Source organism: Rhopalosiphum padi, chromosome 3, assembly GCF_020882245.1.
Source record: "Rhopalosiphum padi isolate XX-2018 chromosome 3, ASM2088224v1, whole genome shotgun sequence".
NCBI lineage: Eukaryota > Metazoa > Arthropoda > Insecta > Hemiptera > Aphididae > Rhopalosiphum > Rhopalosiphum padi.
In genome coordinates this window covers 48098032-48122142 of record NC_083599.1, presented here as the reverse complement: position 1 = coordinate 48122142, position 24111 = coordinate 48098032, and the positions used below count along the sequence as shown (strand labels likewise).

The following is a 24111-nucleotide window of genomic DNA, read 5'->3' as shown; positions in this document are numbered from 1 at the left end:
TTATTATTATTATCATCATCAAATTTCCTATGTGATAGGACAAATCTTCCCTAATAGTCATAAACACACTTATACACTATAGAATAAAGCGAGCCTCAGCCTACACAATTATTTTGTGCTGGACAAGCCTGGACACGCCACTATTTTCAAATAAAAAATTTAATGTATTCATAGAAAAAAAAGACTACATTTTATATTTTAAGTGCACGTTAAGTACTAAGTTATAATTAATTATATTTATAATTTTAATTTTATGTAAAATTAACAGCTTACTACTGAATGGTTCCTTGTATTATTAAAAAAAGAAAGATACAAATTACGTTATCTAGTAGAGTAATAGCACTTACAGAGTAATAATTCATAATTTTGTTATATTTATGTAATATAATATTGAATGTGATAATAAAATATTTAAGTTTAATCAAACTATTAAATACCTATATAAATATATATTAAAATAATATATGCTATAATATGCAATAGAACAATACATCTATTACATAATTGTCATAATCAGTGCCGCAACTACCAGGGGTGCTAGGGGTGCACAAAACCCCCCGGCGACCGGGCCCTAAATTAATTCATAACAATAAGCCTATAGCTGAACTATTTAGAACTTTTTCTAAATATTCTTATAGTTACAATTTATTATACATCTGATCAGATTATCAGAATGAAAATTTTTTAGACTATAAGAGCATTATTATTCAATAATGCTAATAATAACAACGATGTGTATTTAGAAATTAAATTAATTTTTTATTATCTAAAAATAGAAGGATTTTGTATAAAATTAATGTATGTCAAATAGTTTATCGCACCGCACCACCCGCCACAACACGTTTCATATAAGTATACTAAATATATAAGGTAATTTTTTAAGCATGCTCCACCCCATTTTTATTCTTAAATTATGTACACATTCAAATTCTGAGTTTTGGAATTTTCAAATGTAATTAAAGACGATAGTTTCGAGTACTTAGATTTTTCACAACATATTAGAAGTATTCTGTGGCGATAACAACATTAGTTTTTCAAATGAGAACATAATATTATATTATGTTTTAAAGCAAAATGTGAATCAAGTAATTTTTCTGAAAATTTTGACGTATTATAATCGAAATTTGAATGAAAACTTTCGGAGTTATTCTACTTTAAATACTAAGAATTAAGGATAATAATCTATTTTACAAAAATAATTTGTAAATGGATACGAGCTCGATAATTATAATTCGGTATGCAATATAAACTATTCGTTAATAATTACTACTTATTACTAAATGCTTATAGATTAATATTGCACCACCTAACAGTTTTCAAAACATGGAATATTATCCTCATTCCTTAGTATTTAAAGTATAATAAAGAACTCCGAAAGTTTTTGTTCAAATTTCGATTACAATACGTCAACATTTTCAGAAAAATTACCTGATATTTTGAATTTTTATTATTAATTGTTAATGAAATTAAAAAAAAAAGTTTAGAATAATATAAATAAAATTACAAAAGTTTCAACTTTTCATTAAATTAATAAAAACAATAATTTTTAAAATATTTTTAAGTTATAGATAGGTACCATGTATATTATATATAATTTCACTTACATGTTGATGTTATTAAGACAAATTGTATATTTGTATTGTCAGTACTAACAGAACGAAATATTTCACACGGTAAAGAATCTCTAAGTCTTGAGATTTTCAAGTGCATTATCAGAGTTAGTAATATCGTGTAAAAATATATTCATACCAAATACCAATATATTTAAAATAAATTACAAATCAAATTGATTTACCTAGGTACATTTTCTTTACGCAACGATAATATATTGCCTTTATTTTTTTTTTTGCGTTTATCATCAGGTAGGTACCAGTTTTATGTTGTTAACTTTAATAATATTAGAACGAATCGGCCTATTATTGGCCAAACTTGGATAACTGGATAAGAAATAAGAATATTATGTATGAGTATTGAGTATACCTTTAGTGTGGAGCTACACATTTTTTTTTCGTTTTTCATCTACGATTCATATTAATTATATTTTTACTCTTACTCTTAAGTCTTAATCAAGTATAGCCTTAAGTGAAAAAAACTGTTATTATTATATTCTATATTTATTTATATTATATATTTTGTGCTAAATTGTAAAAATATGTATTATAGAAATATGATATGGGTCTCAGTGGTCTCACACTTAAACACTAATTAATAATTATTCAATGAGATACAGGCGTTTGAAAATATACGTGTGAGTCGTGTGACGTCCTAAAGCCGAAGTCGGAACAGCAGCATATGTCTTATTACGTGCAAAAGTGTCTAGATTAACACGAGTTCAATTGTTAAATATAATATTTTAAAATTGTTTTTTATGTAACCCTAAGGGTTTTTTTGTTTTAATGACACTAGTGTGATTATAATTTTGATATACTTTCTAGTTTTTTTTATAGTAGATAAAATTATTATAGTGAATTTCGTAAAATTTGGTTAGCGAAAACTCAATAATTTTACTAAATTATAATTAATAATATGTATGCAACAACAAGATACATTCAATTTTAAATCACACCATCGTCTTGAGCACATAAATATACTTAGGATTATGAAAAAAAAAAATTCTTCAATACTATTTTCAGTTATTAAAGTTATTGTGTAAATCTAACTACTTTTACGTGTAAAACATAGGCGGCTGTTCAGTCGTCGGATCTATAACGTCACTCATCTATTCATCAACTCTCACTTTCTCTCCGGTACATAGGCGTAGAATGGTGGGGGCTAAGGGGGCTATAGCCCCCCCAGAATTCTACTAAGCCCCCCCAGAAATTTTTGTGTAATAGTTTACTGTCTTATACAGTTATACGTCCATATGTGGGAACTGAAAACATTTTCTATTATTTATTTTGATATCAGAAGAATACTTTATTTGATAATTCAAATTTTAAATTATTCATTTATTTATACATTACCTACAATATCATATCGACATTCGACATCAATAACAATAATAATATTTTGTTGTATACCTAGTTCTATCTTCTATATTATAAATTAGTAAATTATAATGACGTTATCGCCGTCCATCGATGTTTCTGGAAAAAATACTTATAGTGTTTACTGTTTAGGTTAAAAATAGACGGCGATAACACAGCGTTGACGATACGAGAGTATTCGTTAATGGTAAATCCGCCAAACTTGTAAACACTAAACAGTATAATGGTATAACTATTAACTACAGTCTACAGTTCTACACTCTATATTATATACGCTGATTATTTTATAGCAAAATAAGTTTTCACCGTGTTCTCATCTTACGTTCAGTTTTTCTTAAAGTGCATTTAAACATAAAATATATTTTTTTAAATACCCGCAAGTTTTAACGATTGCGATGTTTAGTATATTTAAATTTAATAAAGTAAAGACCACGATTAATAACCCACCCGTTAAAAATGCCATTCAGACCACTAGTGATCTTGATAAATATGCTGATGAAGAATATGAAGAAGACAATCCAAGTTTTAATAGTGTTGACAGTGCAGAGGAAGAATCCAGTCGAGAAAAACTAATTGTATCCACTTGTATAGACTCAAGTGATGTAAAAACTTTAAAATTAGATCTTGGAATTTTAGACTCTGGACCAAAACAACCGATTTTAAAAGTAAATATTATATTATAGTTTTTATTAATTATACGATAGATAATACAAGATATTAATGATATTATACTTTTTAATTGTGTTATCTAAAATTTTTAATTAATTGTCTGAAAAATATAAAAATTATTCATAGAACATATTATAGTATCTATAATTTAGTATTACGTTTAAAATATTAATTAGTAAATTAATACTAAATTTAATTACATAAATTAAAATTTAATAAATATAAGGTATAGGTACTTAACTAATAAAACTACTCAGTTTTCACATTTATTTTTTTTTTCACAATTACTATTTTTCAGAACTATCCAAAAACACTTTTTGGAAAGCAAAATCGATCATTTTCAGATGGCTATTTTAATCAGTATTCATGGTTAGAGTATAGCATTAAAATTGATTCTGTGTTTTGTTTTTGTTGCCGAATTTTCAATACAAATAATATTTACATAGCTGATAATACTTTTACAAAAACTGGATTCAGAAATTGGAAAAAAGTAATATTGTAATTTTTTATTGCACATAATATTGTATTTAACTATTAATTTTTGTTTCTCATGTTTAGCTAAGTGGTAATGGTTCCAAGTTAATGAGTCATGAAAAATCAAAATGTCATTTAAAATGCATGGCAAGTTGGTCTGGATATTTAAGTGCGAAATCTATTGGTAGTGTAGTAACACAAGTTTCAGCACAAAATAAAAAAGAAATTATAGAAAACCGAAACTATCTTAAAAAAATTATTGACATTGTTTTATACTTGACTCGTCAAGGGATTTCATTTAGAGGCCACGATGAAACAAAAGATTCTTTAAACCAAGGTAATAAGGTACTTAACCTAAGTGTGGAATGTAGTATTTTATGTCTGACCGTCTGCTTGTTATTAATTTGTTATTAGCTTATTACCACTATTATAAAAGTTTTATTTAATAATTTGTTTATTCAATATTAGGTAATTTTAAAGAAGCCTGCCAGTTAATGGCTAAGCATGATATACAATTTAAAATAAAACAAGAGAGTAAGTTTAATTTTACAAGTCCTGACATTCAAAATGAGTTGATAAATGTTTGCAGTGATGTTTTAAAAAACTAATATTATTTCTCAAATAAAATCAGTTGGTTTTTTTTGCTATTATGGTTGACGATGCCAGGTACATGACACTACTTGTTCATATATTATTAAATCATGTATTATACTATTACCATTTTAACAGGTGTCATAAAGTAGAATATATGTCTATATGTGTACGTTATGTAAAAGATTTAGAAGTCTATGAAAGGTTCCTTGGTTTTATGGATGTGTCTGAAAAACAAGATGCACAGACACTTATTAATACTATTTTTCAATTTCTTGAGCATTCAAATTTGGGAAATATACCAATATTTGCACAGTCCTACGATGGAGCGAGTGTTATGAGTGGTAAAAGAAATGGTGTCCAGAGTAAACTTCTTGAACGATACCCATGCGCTATTTATACGCATTGCATGGCCCATAGAATAAATTTAGTTGTAGTAGACATGTGCAAGAATGTTGAGGTAATTTTGTTGAAATATATAAAATATTAATTAATTATTTTCTCTAAAATTCTTTGTTTTGTTTTTAGTATGCAAAAAGTTTTTTTAACAGTCTGGAAGCATTATACGTATATTTCTCACGACCATCTACAAATAAAAAACTAAAAGATATGCAATTAAAAATGGACATTAAAGCATCTTCTATTACTCGAATTTCTGATACTCGCTGGGTTTGCAGGTATAAAAACTGTAAAGCTGTTAAAGATAATTTTGAAGTGATACTAGAGGTTTTGAGAGAAGAAATTGATGCTAATAGTAATCTAGATGTAGCACAAGCAATAGGTATATAATCTGTTTGATATTTTATTGTAATTTTGTATGAATTAATTATAAAATGTTATTAACATTTTATTTTATTTTTTAATTAAAAAGGAATTGAAGCTATGATAAAAAAAGGACATTTTATACTATTTTTAATTATACTTGAAGATATTTTAACAAAAATCAATATTCTTAGTAACCTAATGCAAGAGAAAAAAGCAACTTTGGGAAAATCAGTAAATTTAATCAATAGTATTATAAAAACATTTGAAAATGACCGTTGCTCAGAAAAATTTAAAACTGTGTGGACAGAAGTTATAGCATTGGCTAAAGAGTTCAACATTTCATTAGAAATTCCAGCTAAAGGTTATTTAAAAATATTTATAAATTATATTTTATATTAGAACGAAAAGATAGTTTTTAACCTTAATTGAGAATTTATGTTGAAGTATTTTATGTTTATAATATATCTTTATATATTTAATTTGATACTTCACAGGTTCCAAACGTAAAAGAAAAGAAACAACAAATTTACAAAACTATTATGTTAGTAATACTACTGGTGCTGAATGTTCTTATGCTAATGTAGATGAACTCAATGAAGGAATGAATGATGAAGACACCCAGTTTGAATACTGGAAAGTTAATGGTTATTTTAGGATACTTGACTGTGTTTTATCAGGTTTGAGAAGCAGATTTTCAACAGAAAGCTTGAAAATTGGACATAGTATTGATAACTTTATGAAGTTAAAATATGATGAAAGTTTACATTTTATTGAACATTACGAGGTTAGTAAAATACATGAAAATATATTATATTAATGTTAATATAAGGTTTTTGTTTTTAGAATGCTTTATGTATTGATAAAGACCAACTTAAAGCTGAAATGCTAATTATGAAGAACTGTATTAATAAAGATGATTTTGACATAGGTGCTCTTGTATCAGAAATCAACAAAAAAATTTTTCCAAATTTATACAAGCTTTTACAAGTAGCACTTACAATTCCAGTAAGTTCTGCTTCTTGTGAAAGATCGTTTTCGGTAATGCGGCGAATAAAAACATGGCTACGAAATTCTATGTCTAACGATAGATTTTCAAATCTATCATTACTTCATATTGAAAGGGACTTAGCTAATAATATAACATCTGAAGAGGTTCTAAATATATTTGCGCAAAAAAGCAGGCGTTTAAACCTTACAATATAGTATTTAGTAATAATTTCCTATTTAAAATGTTTTTTTTTTTTAATATTTAATTCAAATACAAAATATGTATTTGATAATAATATGATGTATGGTATATTATTTATTTATATTTTACTTAATAATGTGCTTCTTTAGTCCTTTTAATATTTTGTTCCTTTATATTTTTCTATAGTTATATTTTTAGAATATAATATGTTCTGTACCTGAATCATTATAGCCCTTATACAAAGTGATTCGCAAGCAGTTTCGGCAGCTCGTTGATACCACAAAAAAAAAAGGCTATAGCCCCCCCAAAAAAAATCATCACGCTACGCCTATGCTCCGGTAGATTTATATACAGTAAATCTGTCGAAACACTTTGTATATAAGTATAAGTTAACTTTCAATAAACAGTTTAAATTTACAAAGTGTTAACTTTATTTGTACCAATTACAATTTCAACCTCTATACCTTCTACACTGCAGCAGAACGACACGTGCCACCGTCGTTAAAGAAGGTATTGCGGTAACCGAGCGGTGACACTGTGACAACACGCGTAGGTACACGGTTACTACAATTTTTTTTTTTTATACTTTTAAACAATTTTGATTATTGTGTTGTTTCTGTGTTATCCTGAAGTTGGTTGCTCTCAGCATTGTATACCACTTTCACGGTGTTAGTTGGTTTATTTTTATTTTTTTTCTTCGTGATTTAATTATTTTGAACACGGTTTTAGATTTTGAACATGATTATTCCGATTAATATTAACGATACAGTCGATAATCCTCAGAATGTACCATTTTTATTTTATCATTTGATTTAGAGCTTAGTTCTTTTGTTATTTGTTCATCTAACGCTGAAATTTATATTGCATATAGTTGTAAATCATTAAATTAAACCGACGTGTTAAGTCTAATTTGATTGTCATCCTCTTTTTTTGTTTTTTTTTTTTTATTTTATCGTTAATATTCGGTTAATTTTGATAAATGAAATTGTTGCACATATAGTCTTTAGAAATATTGCTTTTCACAGCTTACTTTGCTGATATAATCGTTTTTTTTTTTGTGAAGTCTTTATTATTTGGTTTTAGACTTAATATTCCTGCTTTGTTTATTTCTTTATTTTCTACTTCGTCCTGACAGCTTATGATTAACTCGGTAGGTTCGTGAGTCGCATTTATCCAAATGATTCTGATTTTCCATTATTAACTTTCATATAATTCATTTAGGCTGATACCTATTTGAAAAATGAAAAACTGATTCTGGTGTAGAATTATTTGTAGAACATTATAACCTCTGTGATAAAATTTTGTTGGACCACCAGGTGACCGAGAAAACGCGAATGAAAATTGAAAATTTCGAAAAATGAAAAAGCTTGTTTATACATTGTATTTGTTACTACTTAGTAGACGTTTGATAGAAACAAAAATTATTGTGTAACAATGTAACAAAAAAATATATATGTTATAATATTACTCAGGCAACCTTTTTATTCATAAGAGAAACTATTAAAGTGACCCGTGATCCACATACACTAAATGCCCAAAAATAGTATGTTGTGATCCTATACTGGTGAATTTATGTAGTGTGTAACACAAAACTCATAAGAATTTTGATTCTGTCTAATATGACAAAAGATGTATGTATTTGTACTCTTTTATAATAATATGTTGAATATGATATAATGCAATTTATTTAATGTTCATTAATAATTATTTATAATATTTTTGTTTTTTAATGCAGTTTTAAAAACATACATATTAATATCAGTTGTAAATTCAGCATCATTCATAAACCATAAATAAATCTTAAAAATAGCATTTACTTGATTAAAATCTATATATATATTATGTATAAGTTACGTAAATACATAAAATCACATCACATCTGTAATAAGTTATCCATAAATTATAAAACTGTTATTTTATATATCTAGTAAAAATTATATTTCCGAAATATAAATATATATATATATTTTATATTTTGCTAATATTTGTCATTGAATACAAGTAAAAAAAAATAAATTGTATAGATGGGACATGTTTACATTGGTTAATTGATTCAAGAATGCAATTTAATTATTAATGAACTGGTTCAGACTGTTTAGTGAACCATTTGAGCATAAGAATCATAATTTTACTTGTCCATTTGTTTGTGACCACCACTGACAAATTAATTTAATTGAATCATTAATTGATTCTACAGTTAGTTGTTTCTTATCGAAATTATACAAAATGAAATTAAATTACTTAATTCTAATTTATATATTAAAAAATATAAGCTGTAAATTTGCAAAGTTTGTAAGATTTGAATACAAAACAGTTTGTTAAAAGAATATAAATATCCATAATACAAGAAGTCACTATTTCAATTTTTTTGTTTTTATAGATGAAATTTGATTTAAATAGTGTAAAAATAATTAGTTTATTGACACATTAAAAAGTCAATAAATAAAAGCCTTTTACACCTTATAAGGAGTTAAAGTAAAAAGAAATAATATTTGTCACAATAATATTCGTATCAAGTTTTCTTTTATTTTATTTAAACCGACAAACTTTTTTTGATAATCAATTATCAGATATTTATCAATAGAGTAATATTGACAGCTTGCTGGATAGCGATTAGTTTGTATGCGAACAACACATCTTTTTTGAGTAGTCCATGTTAGTCGCTATTATACTAATTTATCTGGAATCTCTTCTTTGCAGACTATAACAATAAAACAAAATCATATAAATAAAACCATAAGCATACATTTTTTGATTATAAATGTAAAATAACCATCACCAATGTAGTATTTTTATTTGTTAATTATGATAACAATATTATAGAATATCTGGTTATTTAAAATGTTTAAACTATTGTGATAAAAATGAAAAATAAGTAAACAGGAACACTAAAATAGCAGACAGTTAACCAGATAGCAATTAATACAATACTGATTTTAAGTATACATTAAATGCATTTTGACAATGTATTATGTATATTGATTAAACATGAAAATTTATATTATTTCTTTCCTCTATAAGAAAGAGTAGAATATTAAAAAATTGAATGTATTATTTAAATCTCCTATTTTGAATATGTAACAATGCCTAAAAATATTGTTTTGGGCTAAATTAAAACTTAAATAATTATAAACATAATTAATAGCAGTATCAAATTGTATTGATCCCCTGTGTTGCTATGGCTATTGACTATAATATACAGACAAATAAAATATAGATAGTAATGATATAATAACTTTTATAATAGTAATGTGACAAACTACAGTAATTCAGATAATATGAACTCTGCTACCTTACCGGATAAACAATTATGTCAGTAGGAACAGTTTTTTCGGATATTTTTCCGAACAGAATAATCTCCTAATTGGCTTGGATACATGTATACTTCAGATACTGTATCTTGCTAACTATAATTGGTAAAAAAAAATTTTGAAAATTGTTTCAATAGCTCAGTATTATAACGAAATTCAATGTAAAATAGACACCAATCATTAATCAATATTATTATAGCAAAAATCCTTGTGTTATAGTTGTGTGCTAAAGTATATACTTATAATATATATTATTATCTATGCCTATTATAGTAAAGTAAATAATAACAATATAAACATTATCAGCTTTTTAATATTATAAAATAGGTAATAATTCTATCACCATTTACTACTATACTATAAAATTGAACAGCCAACAATTACAAAATCACTGATAATCAACCAACATCTGCCTACAACTTTGTCAATGTACCTCTTAGGTTGTTTTAGATGTACTAATAGGTAATAAACCTTAAATGAATGAATCATTATAGGAACACTATAGAGAACTTAAACGATTTGAGTTATGAAGATTTTAAGTTTTAACATGAATGTTGTAGATAGCATGAATTTAACCTAAATGTATGCACCGCCAGATGGCGTAAGCGTCCCCGTAGTAGGGGCGACATCCGTAGGCCAATGACCGATCGCCACAGAGAAAAACTAGTTGGTTGTGTGCCCCGTTCGACCGGACGGCCTTTTAACGTAACTCATGGTTGTTTTTACATAGCTTTTGCGTGTAGTTGTTGTTCATTTTTTTTAATATATTTAAATGATCATTATAAAACATTTATAAAACACTCAAATATTAAGTTAATGTTTAGAAGCTTGAACAATAGTTTAAGAAATTTACCATTATTATCTTTCACGTGTTTCATTTAACCTGGTATTTTGAATGCACTATAATACATGTTTTTATATGATGATTTTGACAAATTAACTGCTTATAAAACACTCAATTATTAATTGTATGCACCGACAGAGGGCGGTAGTGGGGACGACATCCGATGCCCGATCGCCTCAGAGAAAAACTAGTTGGTCGTGTGCCGTTCACCGGACGGCCTTTTAACGTAATTGATGGTTGTTTTTACTTAGCTATTGGGTGTAGTTGTTGTTCATTTAATAAAGATTTTTGATATTATAAACGAATTGTTCATATTTTATGCCCGAAGTTAACACAAGTAAGTGTCTTGATCCTTGACTACTTGATTACGAAAATGATTCTAATTTATAATTTTTAACTTGCACATGTTTCATTTAACGTGATATTTTTACTTCATAAAAACTATAAAATATGATTTTATAAGTTAATTTTGACGAATAATACAAATTCATATTTTTAGATTCTGAACGGAGTGATGAATGTATTGATTTTACAATGATTTTTGTGTCTGTCATCACTTTTTGGAGTAGTAATAATGCTTCGTTTTTGACTTCAGCCCCTCTTTGAAAAGACAAAATCGATTTTTAGATTTTGCTGTAACTCAAAAACGAATCTTTGTAAATACTTGAAATTTTCAACAAACGTTTATATTAGCGTTATCTATTTGCGATTAAATTTTCAAAATATTTTGACATTTTTTAGGCTACTTATAGATAATTAAAACTTATCGTGGTAAATAAAATATAAAAAATCGTTAGTCACAATTTTTGTTTATAAGCATTTAAAGTTCAAATGTTTAGAAAATATATGAAAATCACGAAAATTTACAAAGAATTTTGAAGTTGAAAAATCATAAAATTTTTGTGATTTATACTTAAGGTTCAAAAATCCAATACTAGGTTATCCATAAGTTTTCCTTCAAGTAACCGTAAAAAAAATATTCCGGTGTCAATATAGAAAACATGTTATGTGCGGTATGAAATATAATTTTTTACGAAATCGCGTAAAATAACGATGTATTACAATTTAAATATGGGTAACAATATAATATGTCCAACTAATTATCATTGACTGACAAATCATCTCCGTTCAGAATCGTTTTTCGTATACAATGCTACCCGTCGTTGCATTCAAATTTAACACATCCATTATAGTGACCAGTGACCTACTCTCCATCTCTACTATACAGCGGAGCGATACCCACTTTTTTCATATTGAAGAGGAGCAAATTTTCAGTTGTTGTACAAATGTATTCTTTAGTTACACTTATAATAGGTACACTTATATTCTACAAAACATTCTGGTATATTTGTAGGTACTATCTTTTATGGCTTATCATAATTATTATTTCTTATCGTCTGTTATATATTATGTCTATATTTCATAATTTCATTTTGCAGTTTTACATTCGTATTTGTATTAAAGTTTCAATTGTAAATCGTTTTCAAGAATTTTGTAATAAAAATGAACTTTGTCTGTTAGTTTATGTATTGATTGTTTCCATTTCAAAATTATTCAGTGTTGTCCACGTACTAGTTGTTATATAAAAGTTGTTGTTCTCCTTACGGTGTCTAGTAGCGACATTTTTATCCTCCATTGGACCATTATACATATTTAACTTACTATTTTTTTTTAGATGGCTGTACAGCAGATCACTCAATACATGCTGAGACATGAATTCACATTTCTACCACTATGCAAAATATCAACATCCTACGTTGAAAATGGACTAGACGATACTGCTAATAATAATGGTTTTGTGCAACGTGCGTGTAATGGGTATTGAATTTAATTGATATTAAACTAATAGTAGTGTTACAAAAAGTCAGTGTCATGAAACCCTGACCATTAGATTATAAGAAAATGATTCTAATTTTCCATAATTGACATTCAAATATTACATTTAAGCTGATACTTCATAAGCAGAATAAAAAATGATTTAATATCATAACTTTGACATGAATTTACATGGTAATTTAAACAAATATTACAGAGTCATACTTTGAACTCTTTGTAAAACACAGTATTCTCAAGTTATTCTCCAACCATTTTACATATTTAACTGACTATTTTTAATTTTTAGATGGCAGTACAGCAGGTCACTCAATACATGATGAGACATGAATTCACATTTCTACCACTATGCAAAATATCAACATCCTACGTTGAAAATGGACTAGACGATACTGCTAATAATAATGGTTTTGTGCAACGTGCGTGTAATGGGTATTGAATTTAATTGATATTAAACTAATAGTAGTGTTACAAAAAGTCAGTGTCATGAAACCCTGACCATTAGATTATAAGAAAATGATTCTAATTTTCCATAATTGACATTCAAATATTACATTTAAGCTGATACTTCATAAACACAATAAAACATGATTTTACATGGTAATTTTAACAAATATTACAAAGTCATATTTTAAACTGCTTATAAAACACTGAATTCTCATGTTAGTGTCTAGAAACCTTGACTACTGTATTATGACAATGATTCTTATTGTATAATGTATACAAGTATTACAAACTCTTATTATTTTAATATTGAAAAGCAGCAATTTTAAGTTAATGTACAAGTGTATTGTTTACTTATATTTTGTTTTACATTAAAACTCAACAAAACATTCTGGTCGATTTGTACTATCTCTTTTATTGCTAAGCATTATAATTATTTCTTTAACCATTATACATATTTAACTGACTACTTTGTGTTTTAGATGGCAGTACAGCAGATCACTGGAGGCATGCTGAGACATGAATTAACATTTCTATCACTTGGGAAAGTTACAACATCTTCCGTTGAGAATGGAATAGAAGGTACTGCTAATAATAATGGTTTTATGCAACGTGCGTGTAATGGGTATTGAATGTAATTGATATTCAATTAATAGTAGTTTTACAAAAAGTTAGTGTCATAAAACCCTAACCATTATATTAAGTAAATGGTTCTTATTTGCCATTATTAACTTCCATATATTTCATTTAGGCTCATACTTAATAATAAACACCATAAAACGTGCTTATATATCATAATTTTGACTCATATTACAAATTCATATTTTTAGCTGCTCATAAAAATCTCAATTATGATGTTAGTGTCATGAAACGTAGACCATTAGATTAAGTGAATGATTCTTATTTACCATTACTAACATCCATATTTGTCATTTAAGCTGATACTACATAAACACTATAAAACATGTTTTTTATATGATAATATTGACCAATATTACAAATTCATACTTTGAACTGCCAGTAAAACACTGTATTCTCAAGTTATACTCCAACCATTATACATTATTAACTTACTACATTTTTTCAGATTGCAGTATATCAGATCAATCATGGCATGCTGAGACACAAATTCACGTTTCTACCACCAAGGAAAGTATCAACATCCTATGTTGAAAATGGACTAGAAGATACTGATAATAATATTGGATTCATGCAATGTGCGTGCAATGGTTTTTGAATATAATTGATACTAAATTAATAGCTGTGAAACAATTGAGATTTGTTAAATATCTGAATAAAATAATAGTAAACATCTTTAGCTTGTATTGTTTATTCTTAAAATTTACCTATGCTATAAATATCTTTTATTTTTACTATATTTAAATGATCATTATAAAACATTTATAAAACACTCAAATATTAAGTTAATGTTTAGAAGCTTGAACAATAGTTTAAGAAATTTACCATTATTATCTTTCACGTGTTTCATTTAACCTGGTATTTTGAATGCACTATAATACATGTTTTTATATGATGATTTTGACAAATTAACTGCTTATAAAACACTCAATTATTAATTGTATGCACCGACAGAGGGCGGTAGTGGGGACGACATCCGATGCCCGATCGCCTCAGAGAAAAACTAGTTGGTCGTGTGCCGTTCACCGGACGGCCTTTTAACGTAATTGATGGTTGTTTTTACTTAGCTATTGGGTGTAGTTGTTGTTCATTTAATAAAGATTTTTGATATTATAAACGAATTGTTCATATTTTATGCCCGAAGTTAACACAAGTAAGTGTCTTGATCCTTGACTACTTGATTACGAAAATGATTCTAATTTATAATTTTTAACTTGCACATGTTTCATTTAACGTGATATTTTTACTTCATAAAAACTATAAAATATGATTTTATAAGTTAATTTTGACGAATAATACAAATTCATATTTTTAGATTCTGAACGGAGTGATGAATGTATTGATTTTACAATGATTTTTGTGTCTGTCATCACTTTTTGGAGTAGTAATAATGCTTCGTTTTTGACTTCAGCCCCTCTTTGAAAAGACAAAATCGATTTTTAGATTTTGCTGTAACTCAAAAACGAATCTTTGTAAATACTTGAAATTTTCAACAAACGTTTATATTAGCGTTATCTATTTGCGATTAAATTTTCAAAATATTTTGACATTTTTTAGGCTACTTATAGATAATTAAAACTTATCGTGGTAAATAAAATATAAAAAATCGTTAGTCACAATTTTTGTTTATAAGCATTTAAAGTTCAAATGTTTAGAAAATATATGAAAATCACGAAAATTTACAAAGAATTTTGAAGTTGAAAAATCATAAAATTTTTGTGATTTATACTTAAGGTTCAAAAATCCAATACTAGGTTATCCATAAGTTTTCCTTCAAGTAACCGTAAAAAAAATATTCCGGTGTCAATATAGAAAACATGTTATGTGCGTATGAAATATAATTTTTTACGAAATCGCGTAAAATAACGATGTATTACAATTTAAATATGGGTAACAATATAATATGTCCAACTAATTATCATTGACTGACAAATCATCTCCGTTCAGAATCGTTTTTCGTATACAATGCTACCCGTCGTTGCATTCAAATTTAACACATCCATTATAGTGACCAGTGACCTACTCTCCATCTCTACTATACAGCGGAGCGATACCCACTTTTTTCATATTGAAGAGGAGCAAATTTTCAGTTGTTGTACAAATGTATTCTTTAGTTACACTTATAATAGGTACACTTATATTCTACAAAACATTCTGGTATATTTGTAGGTACTATCTTTTATGGCTTATCATAATTATTATTTCTTATCGTCTGTTATATATTATGTCTATATTTCATAATGTCATTTTGCAGTTTTACATTCGTATTTGTATTAAAGTTTCAATTGTAAATCGTTTTCAAGAATTTTGTAATAAAAATGAACTTTGTCTGTTAGTTTATGTATTGATTGTTTCCATTTCAAAATTATTCAGTGTTGTCCACGTACTAGTTGTTATATAAAAATTGTTGTTCTCCTTACGGTGTCTAGTAGCGACATTTTATCCTCCATTGGACCATTATACATATTTAACTTACTATTTTTTTTTAGATGGCTGTACAGCAGATCACTCAATACATGCTGAGACATGAATTCACATTTCTACCACTATGCAAAATATCAACATCCTACGTTGAAAATGGACTAGACGATACTGCTAATAATAATGGTTTTGTGCAACGTGCGTGTAATGGGTATTGAATTTAATTGATATTAAACTAATAGTAGTGTTACAAAAAGTCAGTGTCATGAAACCCTGACCATTAGATTATAAGAAAATGATTCTAATTTTCCATAATTGACATTCAAATATTACATTTAAGCTGATACTTCATAAGCAGAATAAAAAATGATTTAATATCATAACTTTGACATGATTTTACATGGTAATTTAAACAAATATTACAGAGTCATACTTTGAACTCTTTGTAAAACACAGTATTCTCAAGTTATTCTCCAACCATTTTACATATTTAACTGACTATTTTTAATTTTTAGATGGCAGTACAGCAGGTCACTCAATACATGATGAGACATGAATTCACATTTCTACCACTATGCAAAATATCAACATCCTACGTTGAAAATGGACTAGACGATACTGCTAATAATAATGGTTTTGTGCAACGTGCGTGTAATGGGTATTGAATTTAATTGATATTAAACTAATAGTAGTGTTACAAAAAGTCAGTGTCATGAAACCCTGACCATTAGATTATAAGAAAATGATTCTAATTTTCCATAATTGACATTCAAATATTACATTTAAGCTGATACTTCATAAGCAGAATAAAAAATGATTTTACATGGTAATTTTAACAAATATTACAAAGTCATATTTTAAACTGCTTATAAAACACTGAATTCTCATGTTAGTGTCTAGAAACCTTGACTACTGTATTATGACAATGATTCTTATTGTATAATGTATACAAGTATTACAAACTCTTATTATTTTAATATTGAAAAGCAGCAATTTTAAGTTAATGTACAAGTGTATTGTTTACTTATATTTTGTTTTACATTAAAACTCAACAAAACATTCTGGTCGATTTGTACTATCTCTTTTATTGCTAAGCATTATAATTATTTCTTTAACCATTATACATATTTAACTGACTACTTTGTGTTTTAGATGGCAGTACAGCAGATCACTGGAGGCATGCTGAGACATGAATTAACATTTCTATCACTTGGGAAAGTTACAACATCTTCCGTTGAGAATGGAATAGAAGGTACTGCTAATAATAATGGTTTTATGCAACGTGCGTGTAATGGGTATTGAATGTAATTGATATTCAATTAATAGTAGTTTTACAAAAAGTTAGTGTCATAAAACCCTAACCATTATATTAAGTAAATGGTTCTTATTTGCCATTATTAACTTCCATATATTTCATTTAGGCTCATACTTAATAATAAACACCATAAAACGTGCTTATATATCATAATTTTGACTCATATTACAAATTCATATTTTTAGCTGCTCATAAAAATCTCAATTATGATGTTAGTGTCATGAAACGTAGACCATTAGATTAAGTGAATGATTCTTATTTACCATTACTAACATCCATATTTGTCATTTAAACTGATACTACATAAACACTATAAAACATGTTTTTTATATGATAATATTGACCAATATTACAAATTCATACTTTGAACTGCCAGTAAAACACTGTATTCTCAAGTTATACTCCAACCATTATACATTATTAACTTACTACATTTTTTCAGATTGCAGTATATCAGATCAATCATGGCATGCTGAGACACAAATTCACGTTTCTACCACCAAGGAAAGTATCAACATCCTATGTTGAAAATGGACTAGAAGATACTGATAATAATATTGGATTCATGCAATGTGCGTGCAATGGTTTTTGAATATAATTGATACTAAATTAATAGCTGTGAAACAATTGAGATTTGTTAAATATCTGAATAAAATAATAGTAAACATCTTTAGCTTGTATTGTTTATTCTTAAAATTTACCTATGCTATAAATATCTTTTATTTTTACTATATTTAAATGATCATTATAAAACATGTATAAAACACTCAAATATTAAGTTAATGTTTAGAAGCTTGAACAATAGTTTAAGAAATTTACCATTATTATCATCACGTGTTTCATTTAACCTGGTATTTTGAATGCACTATAATACATGTTTTTATATGGTGATTTTGACAAATTAACTGCTTAGAAAACACTCAATTATTAATTGTATGCACCGACAGAGGGCGGTAGTGGGGACGACATCCGATGCCCGATCGCCTCAGAGAAAAACTAGTTGGTCGTGTGCCGTTCACCGGACGGCCTTTTAACGTAATTGATGGTTGTTTTTACTTAGCTATTGGGTGTAGTTGTTGTTCATTTAATAAAGATTTTTGATATTATAAACGAATTGTTCATATTTTATGCCCGAAGTTAACACAAGTAAGTGTCTTGATCCTTGACTACTTGATTACGAAAATGATTCTAATTTATAATTTTTAACTTGCACATGTTTCATTTAACGTGATATTTTTACTTCATAAAAACTATAAAATATGATTTTATAAGTTAATTTTGACGAATAATACAAATTCATATTTTTAGATTCTGAACGGAGTGATGAATGTATTGATTTTACAATGATTTTTGTGTCTGTCATCACTTTTTGGAGTAGTAATAATGCTTCGTTTTTGACTTCAGCCCCTCTTTGAAAAGACAAAATCGATTTTTAGATTTTGCTGTAACTCAAAAACGAATCTTTGTAAATACTTGAAATTTTCAACAAACGTTTATATTAGCGTTATCTATTTGCGATTAAATTTTCAAAATATTTTGACATTTTTTAGGCTACTTATAGATAATTAAAACTTATCGTGGTAAATAAAATATAAAAAATCGTTAGTCACAATTTTTGTTTATAAGCATTTAAAGTTCAAATGTTTAGAAAATATATGAAAATCACGAAAATTTACAAAGAATTTTGAAGTTGAAAAATCATAAAATTTTTGTGATTTATACTTAAGGTTCAAAAATCCAATACTAGGTTATCCATAAGTTTTCCTTCAAGTAACCGTAAAAAAAATATTCCGGTGTCAATATAGAAAACATGTTATGTGCGTATGAAATATAATTTTTTACGAAATCGCGTAAAATAACGATGTATTACAATTTAAATATGGGTAACAATATAATATGTCCAACTAATTATCATTGACTGACAAATCATCTCCGTTCAGAATCGTTTTTCGTATACAATGCTACCCGTCGTTGCATTCAAATTTAACACATCCATTATAGTGACCAGTGACCTACTCTCCATCTCTACTATACAGCGGAGCGATACCCACTTTTTTCATATTGAAGAGGAGCAAATTTTCAGTTGTTGTACAAATGTATTCTTTAGTTACACTTATAATAGGTACACTTATATTCTACAAAACATTCTGGTATATTTGTAGGTACTATCTTTTATGGCTTATCATAATTATTATTTCTTATCGTCTGTTATATATTATGTCTATATTTCATAATGTCATTTTGCAGTTTTACATTCGTATTTGTATTAAAGTTTCAATTGTAAATCGTTTTCAAGAATTTTGTAATAAAAATGAACTTTATCTGTTAGTTTATGTATTGATTGTTTCCATTTCAAAATTATTCAGTGTTGTCCACGTACTAGTTGTTATATAAAAGTTGTTGTTCTCCTTACGGTGTCTAGTAGCGACATTTTATCCTCCATTGGACCATTATACATATTTAACTTACTATTTTTTTTTAGATGGCTGTACAGCAGATCACTCAATACATGCTGAGACATGAATTCACATTTCTACCACTATGCAAAATATCAACATCCTACGTTGAAAATGGACTAGACGATACTGCTAATAATAATGGTTTTGTGCAACGTGCGTGTAATGGGTATTGAATTTAATTGATATTAAACTAATAGTAGTGTTACAAAAAGTCAGTGTCATGAAACCCTGACCATTAGATTATAAGAAAATGATTCTAATTTTCCATAATTGACATTCAAATATTACATTTAAGCTGATACTTCATAAGCAGAATAAAAAATGATTTAATATCATAACTTTGACATGAATTTACATGGTAATTTAAACAAATATTACAGAGTCATACTTTGAACTCTTTGTAAAACACAGTATTCTCAAGTTATTCTCCAACCATTTTACATATTTAACTGACTATTTTTAATTTTTAGATGGCAGTACAGCAGGTCACTCAATACATGATGAGACATGAATTCACATTTCTACCACTATGCAAAATATCAACATCCTACGTTGAAAATGGACTAGACGATACTGCTAATAATAATGGTTTTGTGCAACGTGCGTGTAATGGGTATTGAATTTAATTGATATTAAACTAATAGTAGTGTTACAAAAAGTCAGTGTCATGAAACCCTGACCATTAGATTATAAGAAAATGATTCTAATTTTCCATAATTGACATTCAAATATTACATTTAAGCTGATACTTCATAAGCAGAATAAAAAATGATTTTACATGGTAATTTTAACAAATATTACAAAGTCATATTTTAAACTGCTTATAAAACACTGAATTCTCATGTTAGTGTCTAGAAACCTTGACTACTGTATTATGACAATGATTCTTATTGTATAATGTATACAAGTATTACAAACTCTTATTATTTTAATATTGAAAAGCAGCAATTTTAAGTTAATGTACAAGTGTATTGTTTACTTATATTTTGTTTTACATTAAAACTCAACAAAACATTCTGGTCGATTTGTACTATCTCTTTTATTGCTAAGCATTATAATTATTTCTTTAACCATTATACATATTTAACTGACTACTTTGTGTTTTAGATGGCAGTACAGCAGATCACTGGAGGCATGCTGAGACATGAATTAACATTTCTATCACTTGGGAAAGTTACAACATCTTCCGTTGAGAATGGAATAGAAGGTACTGCTAATAATAATGGTTTTATGCAACGTGCGTGTAATGGGTATTGAATGTAATTGATATTCAATTAATAGTAGTTTTACAAAAAGTTAGTGTCATAAAACCCTAACCATTATATTAAGTAAATGGTTCTTATTTGCCATTATTAACTTCCATATATTTCATTTAGGCTCATACTTAATAATAAACACCATAAAACGTGCTTATATATCATAATTTTGACTCATATTACAAATTCATATTTTTAGCTGCTCATAAAAATCTCAATTATGATGTTAGTGTCATGAAACGTAGACCATTAGATTAAGTAAATGATTCTTATTTACCATTACTAACATCCATATTTGTCATTTAAGCTGATACTTCATAAACACTATAAAACATGTTTTTTATATGATAATATTGACCAATATTACAAATTCATACTTTGAACTGCCAGTAAAACACTGTATTCTCAAGTTATACTCCAACCATTATACATTATTAACTTACTACATTTTTTCAGATTGCAGTATATCAGATCAATCATGGCATGCTGAGACACAAATTCACGTTTCTACCACCAAGGAAAGTATCAACATCCTATGTTGAAAATGGACTAGAAGATACTGATAATAATATTGGATTCATGCAATGTGCGTGCAATGGTTTTTGAATATAATTGATACTAAATTAATAGCTGTGAAACAATTGAGATTTGTTAAATATCTGAATAAAATAATAGTAAACATCTTTAGCTTGTATTGTTTATTCTTAAAATTTACCTATGCTATAAATATCTTTTATTTTTACTATATTTAAATGATCATTATAAAACATGTATAAAACACTCAAATATTAAGTTAATGTTTAGAAGCTTGAACAATAGTTTAAGAAATTTACCATTATTATCTTTCACGTGTTTCATTTAACCTGGTATTTTGAATGCACTATAATACATGTTTTTATATGATGATTTTGACAAATTAACTGCTTATAAAACACTCAATTATTAATTGTATGCACCGACAGAGGGCGGTAGTGGGGACGACATCCGATGCCCGATCGCCTCAGAGAAAAACTAGTTGGTCGTGTGCCGTTCACCGGACGGCCTTTTAACGTAATTGATGGTTGTTTTTACTTAGCTATTGGGTGTAGTTGTTGTTCATTTAATAAAGATTTTTGATATTATAAACGAATTGTTCATATTTTATGCCCGAAGTTAACACAAGTAAGTGTCTTGATCCTTGACTACTTGATTACGAAAATGATTCTAATTTATAATTTTTAACTTGCACATGTTTCATTTAACGTGATATTTTTACTTCATAAAAACTATAAAATATGATTTTATAAGTTAATTTTGACGAATAATACAAATTCATATTTTTAGATTCTGAACGGAGTGATGAATGTATTGATTTTACAATGATTTTTGTGTCTGTCATCACTTTTTGGAGTAGTAATAATGCTTCGTTTTTGACTTCAGCCCCTCTTTGAAAAGACAAAATCGATTTTTAGATTTTGCTGTAACTCAAAAACGAATCTTTGTAAATACTTGAAATTTTCAACAAACGTTTATATTAGCGTTATCTATTTGCGATTAAATTTTCAAAATATTTTGACATTTTTTAGGCTACTTATAGATAATTAAAACTTATCGTGGTAAATAAAATATAAAAAATCGTTAGTCACAATTTTTGTTTATAAGCATTTAAAGTTCAAATGTTTAGAAAATATATGAAAATCACGAAAATTTACAAAGAATTTTGAAGTTGAAAAATCATAAAATTTTTGTGATTTATACTTAAGGTTCAAAAATCCAATACTAGGTTATCCATAAGTTTTCCTTCAAGTAACCGTAAAAAAAATATTCCGGTGTCAATATAGAAAACATGTTATGTGCGTATGAAATATAATTTTTTACGAAATCGCGTAAAATAACGATGTATTACAATTTAAATATGGGTAACAATATAATATGTCCAACTAATTATCATTGACTGACAAATCATCTCCGTTCAGAATCGTTTTTCGTATACAATGCTACCCGTCGTTGCATTCAAATTTAACACATCCATTATAGTGACCAGTGACCTACTCTCCATCTCTACTATACAGCGGAGCGATACCCACTTTTTTCATATTGAAGAGGAGCAAATTTTCAGTTGTTGTACAAATGTATTCTTTAGTTACACTTATAATAGGTACACTTATATTCTACAAAACATTCTGGTATATTTGTAGGTACTATCTTTTATGGCTTATCATAATTATTATTTCTTATCGTCTGTTATATATTATGTCTATATTTCATAATGTCATTTTGCAGTTTTACATTCGTATTTGTATTAAAGTTTCAATTGTAAATCGTTTTCAAGAATTTTGTAATAAAAATGAACTTTGTCTGTTAGTTTATGTATTGATTGTTTCCATTTCAAAATTATTCAGTGTTGTCCACGTACTAGTTGTTATATAAAAGTTGTTGTTCTCCTTACGGTGTCTAGTAGCGACATTTTATCCTCCATTGGACCATTATACATATTTAACTTACTATTTTTTTTTAGATGGCTGTACAGCAGATCACTCAATACATGCTGAGACATGAATTCACATTTCTACCACTATGCAAAATATCAACATCCTACGTTGAAAATGGACTAGACGATACTGCTAATAATAATGGTTTTGTGCAACGTGCGTGTAATGGGTATTGAATTTAATTGATATTAAACTAATAGTAGTGTTACAAAAAGTCAGTGTCATGAAACCCTGACCATTAGATTATAAGAAAATGATTCTAATTTTCCATAATTGACATTCAAATATTACATTTAAGCTGATACTTCATAAGCAGAATAAAAAATGATTTAATATCATAACTTTGACATGATTTTACATGGTAATTTAAACAAATATTACAGAGTCATACTTTGAACTCTTTGTAAAACACAGTATTCTCAAGTTATTCTCCAACCATTTTA

General features: G+C 27.2%; 2 protein-coding genes across 3 annotated transcripts; both read left to right on the top strand.

Moving 5' to 3' along the window:
• The first annotated feature begins 3090 nt into the window (after positions 1–3090).
• LOC132926904 (52 kDa repressor of the inhibitor of the protein kinase-like) lies at positions 3091–6722 on the top strand. Of its 2 annotated transcripts, none has more exons than XM_060991323.1 (5): positions 3091–3652; positions 5250–5502; positions 5593–5847; positions 5981–6270; positions 6330–6722. In XM_060991323.1, the coding sequence occupies exons 1-5, from the start codon at positions 3383–3385 to the stop codon at positions 6687–6689; spliced, it is 1428 nt and encodes a 475-aa protein (XP_060847306.1). In that variant the 5' UTR covers positions 3091–3382; the 3' UTR covers positions 6690–6722. The 2 variants fall into 2 exon arrangements, with proteins under 2 accessions (XP_060847306.1, XP_060847305.1); XM_060991322.1 differs by lacking the exon at positions 3091–3652 and adding an exon at positions 4870–5181.
• LOC132923849 (zinc finger MYM-type protein 1-like) lies at positions 3961–4738 on the top strand. The gene is made up of 3 exons (XM_060987822.1): positions 3961–4146; positions 4215–4467; positions 4599–4738. The coding sequence occupies exons 2-3, from the start codon at positions 4239–4241 to the stop codon at positions 4736–4738; spliced, it is 369 nt and encodes a 122-aa protein (XP_060843805.1). The 5' UTR covers positions 3961–4146; positions 4215–4238.
• Positions 6723–24111: the final 17389 nt, after the last annotated feature.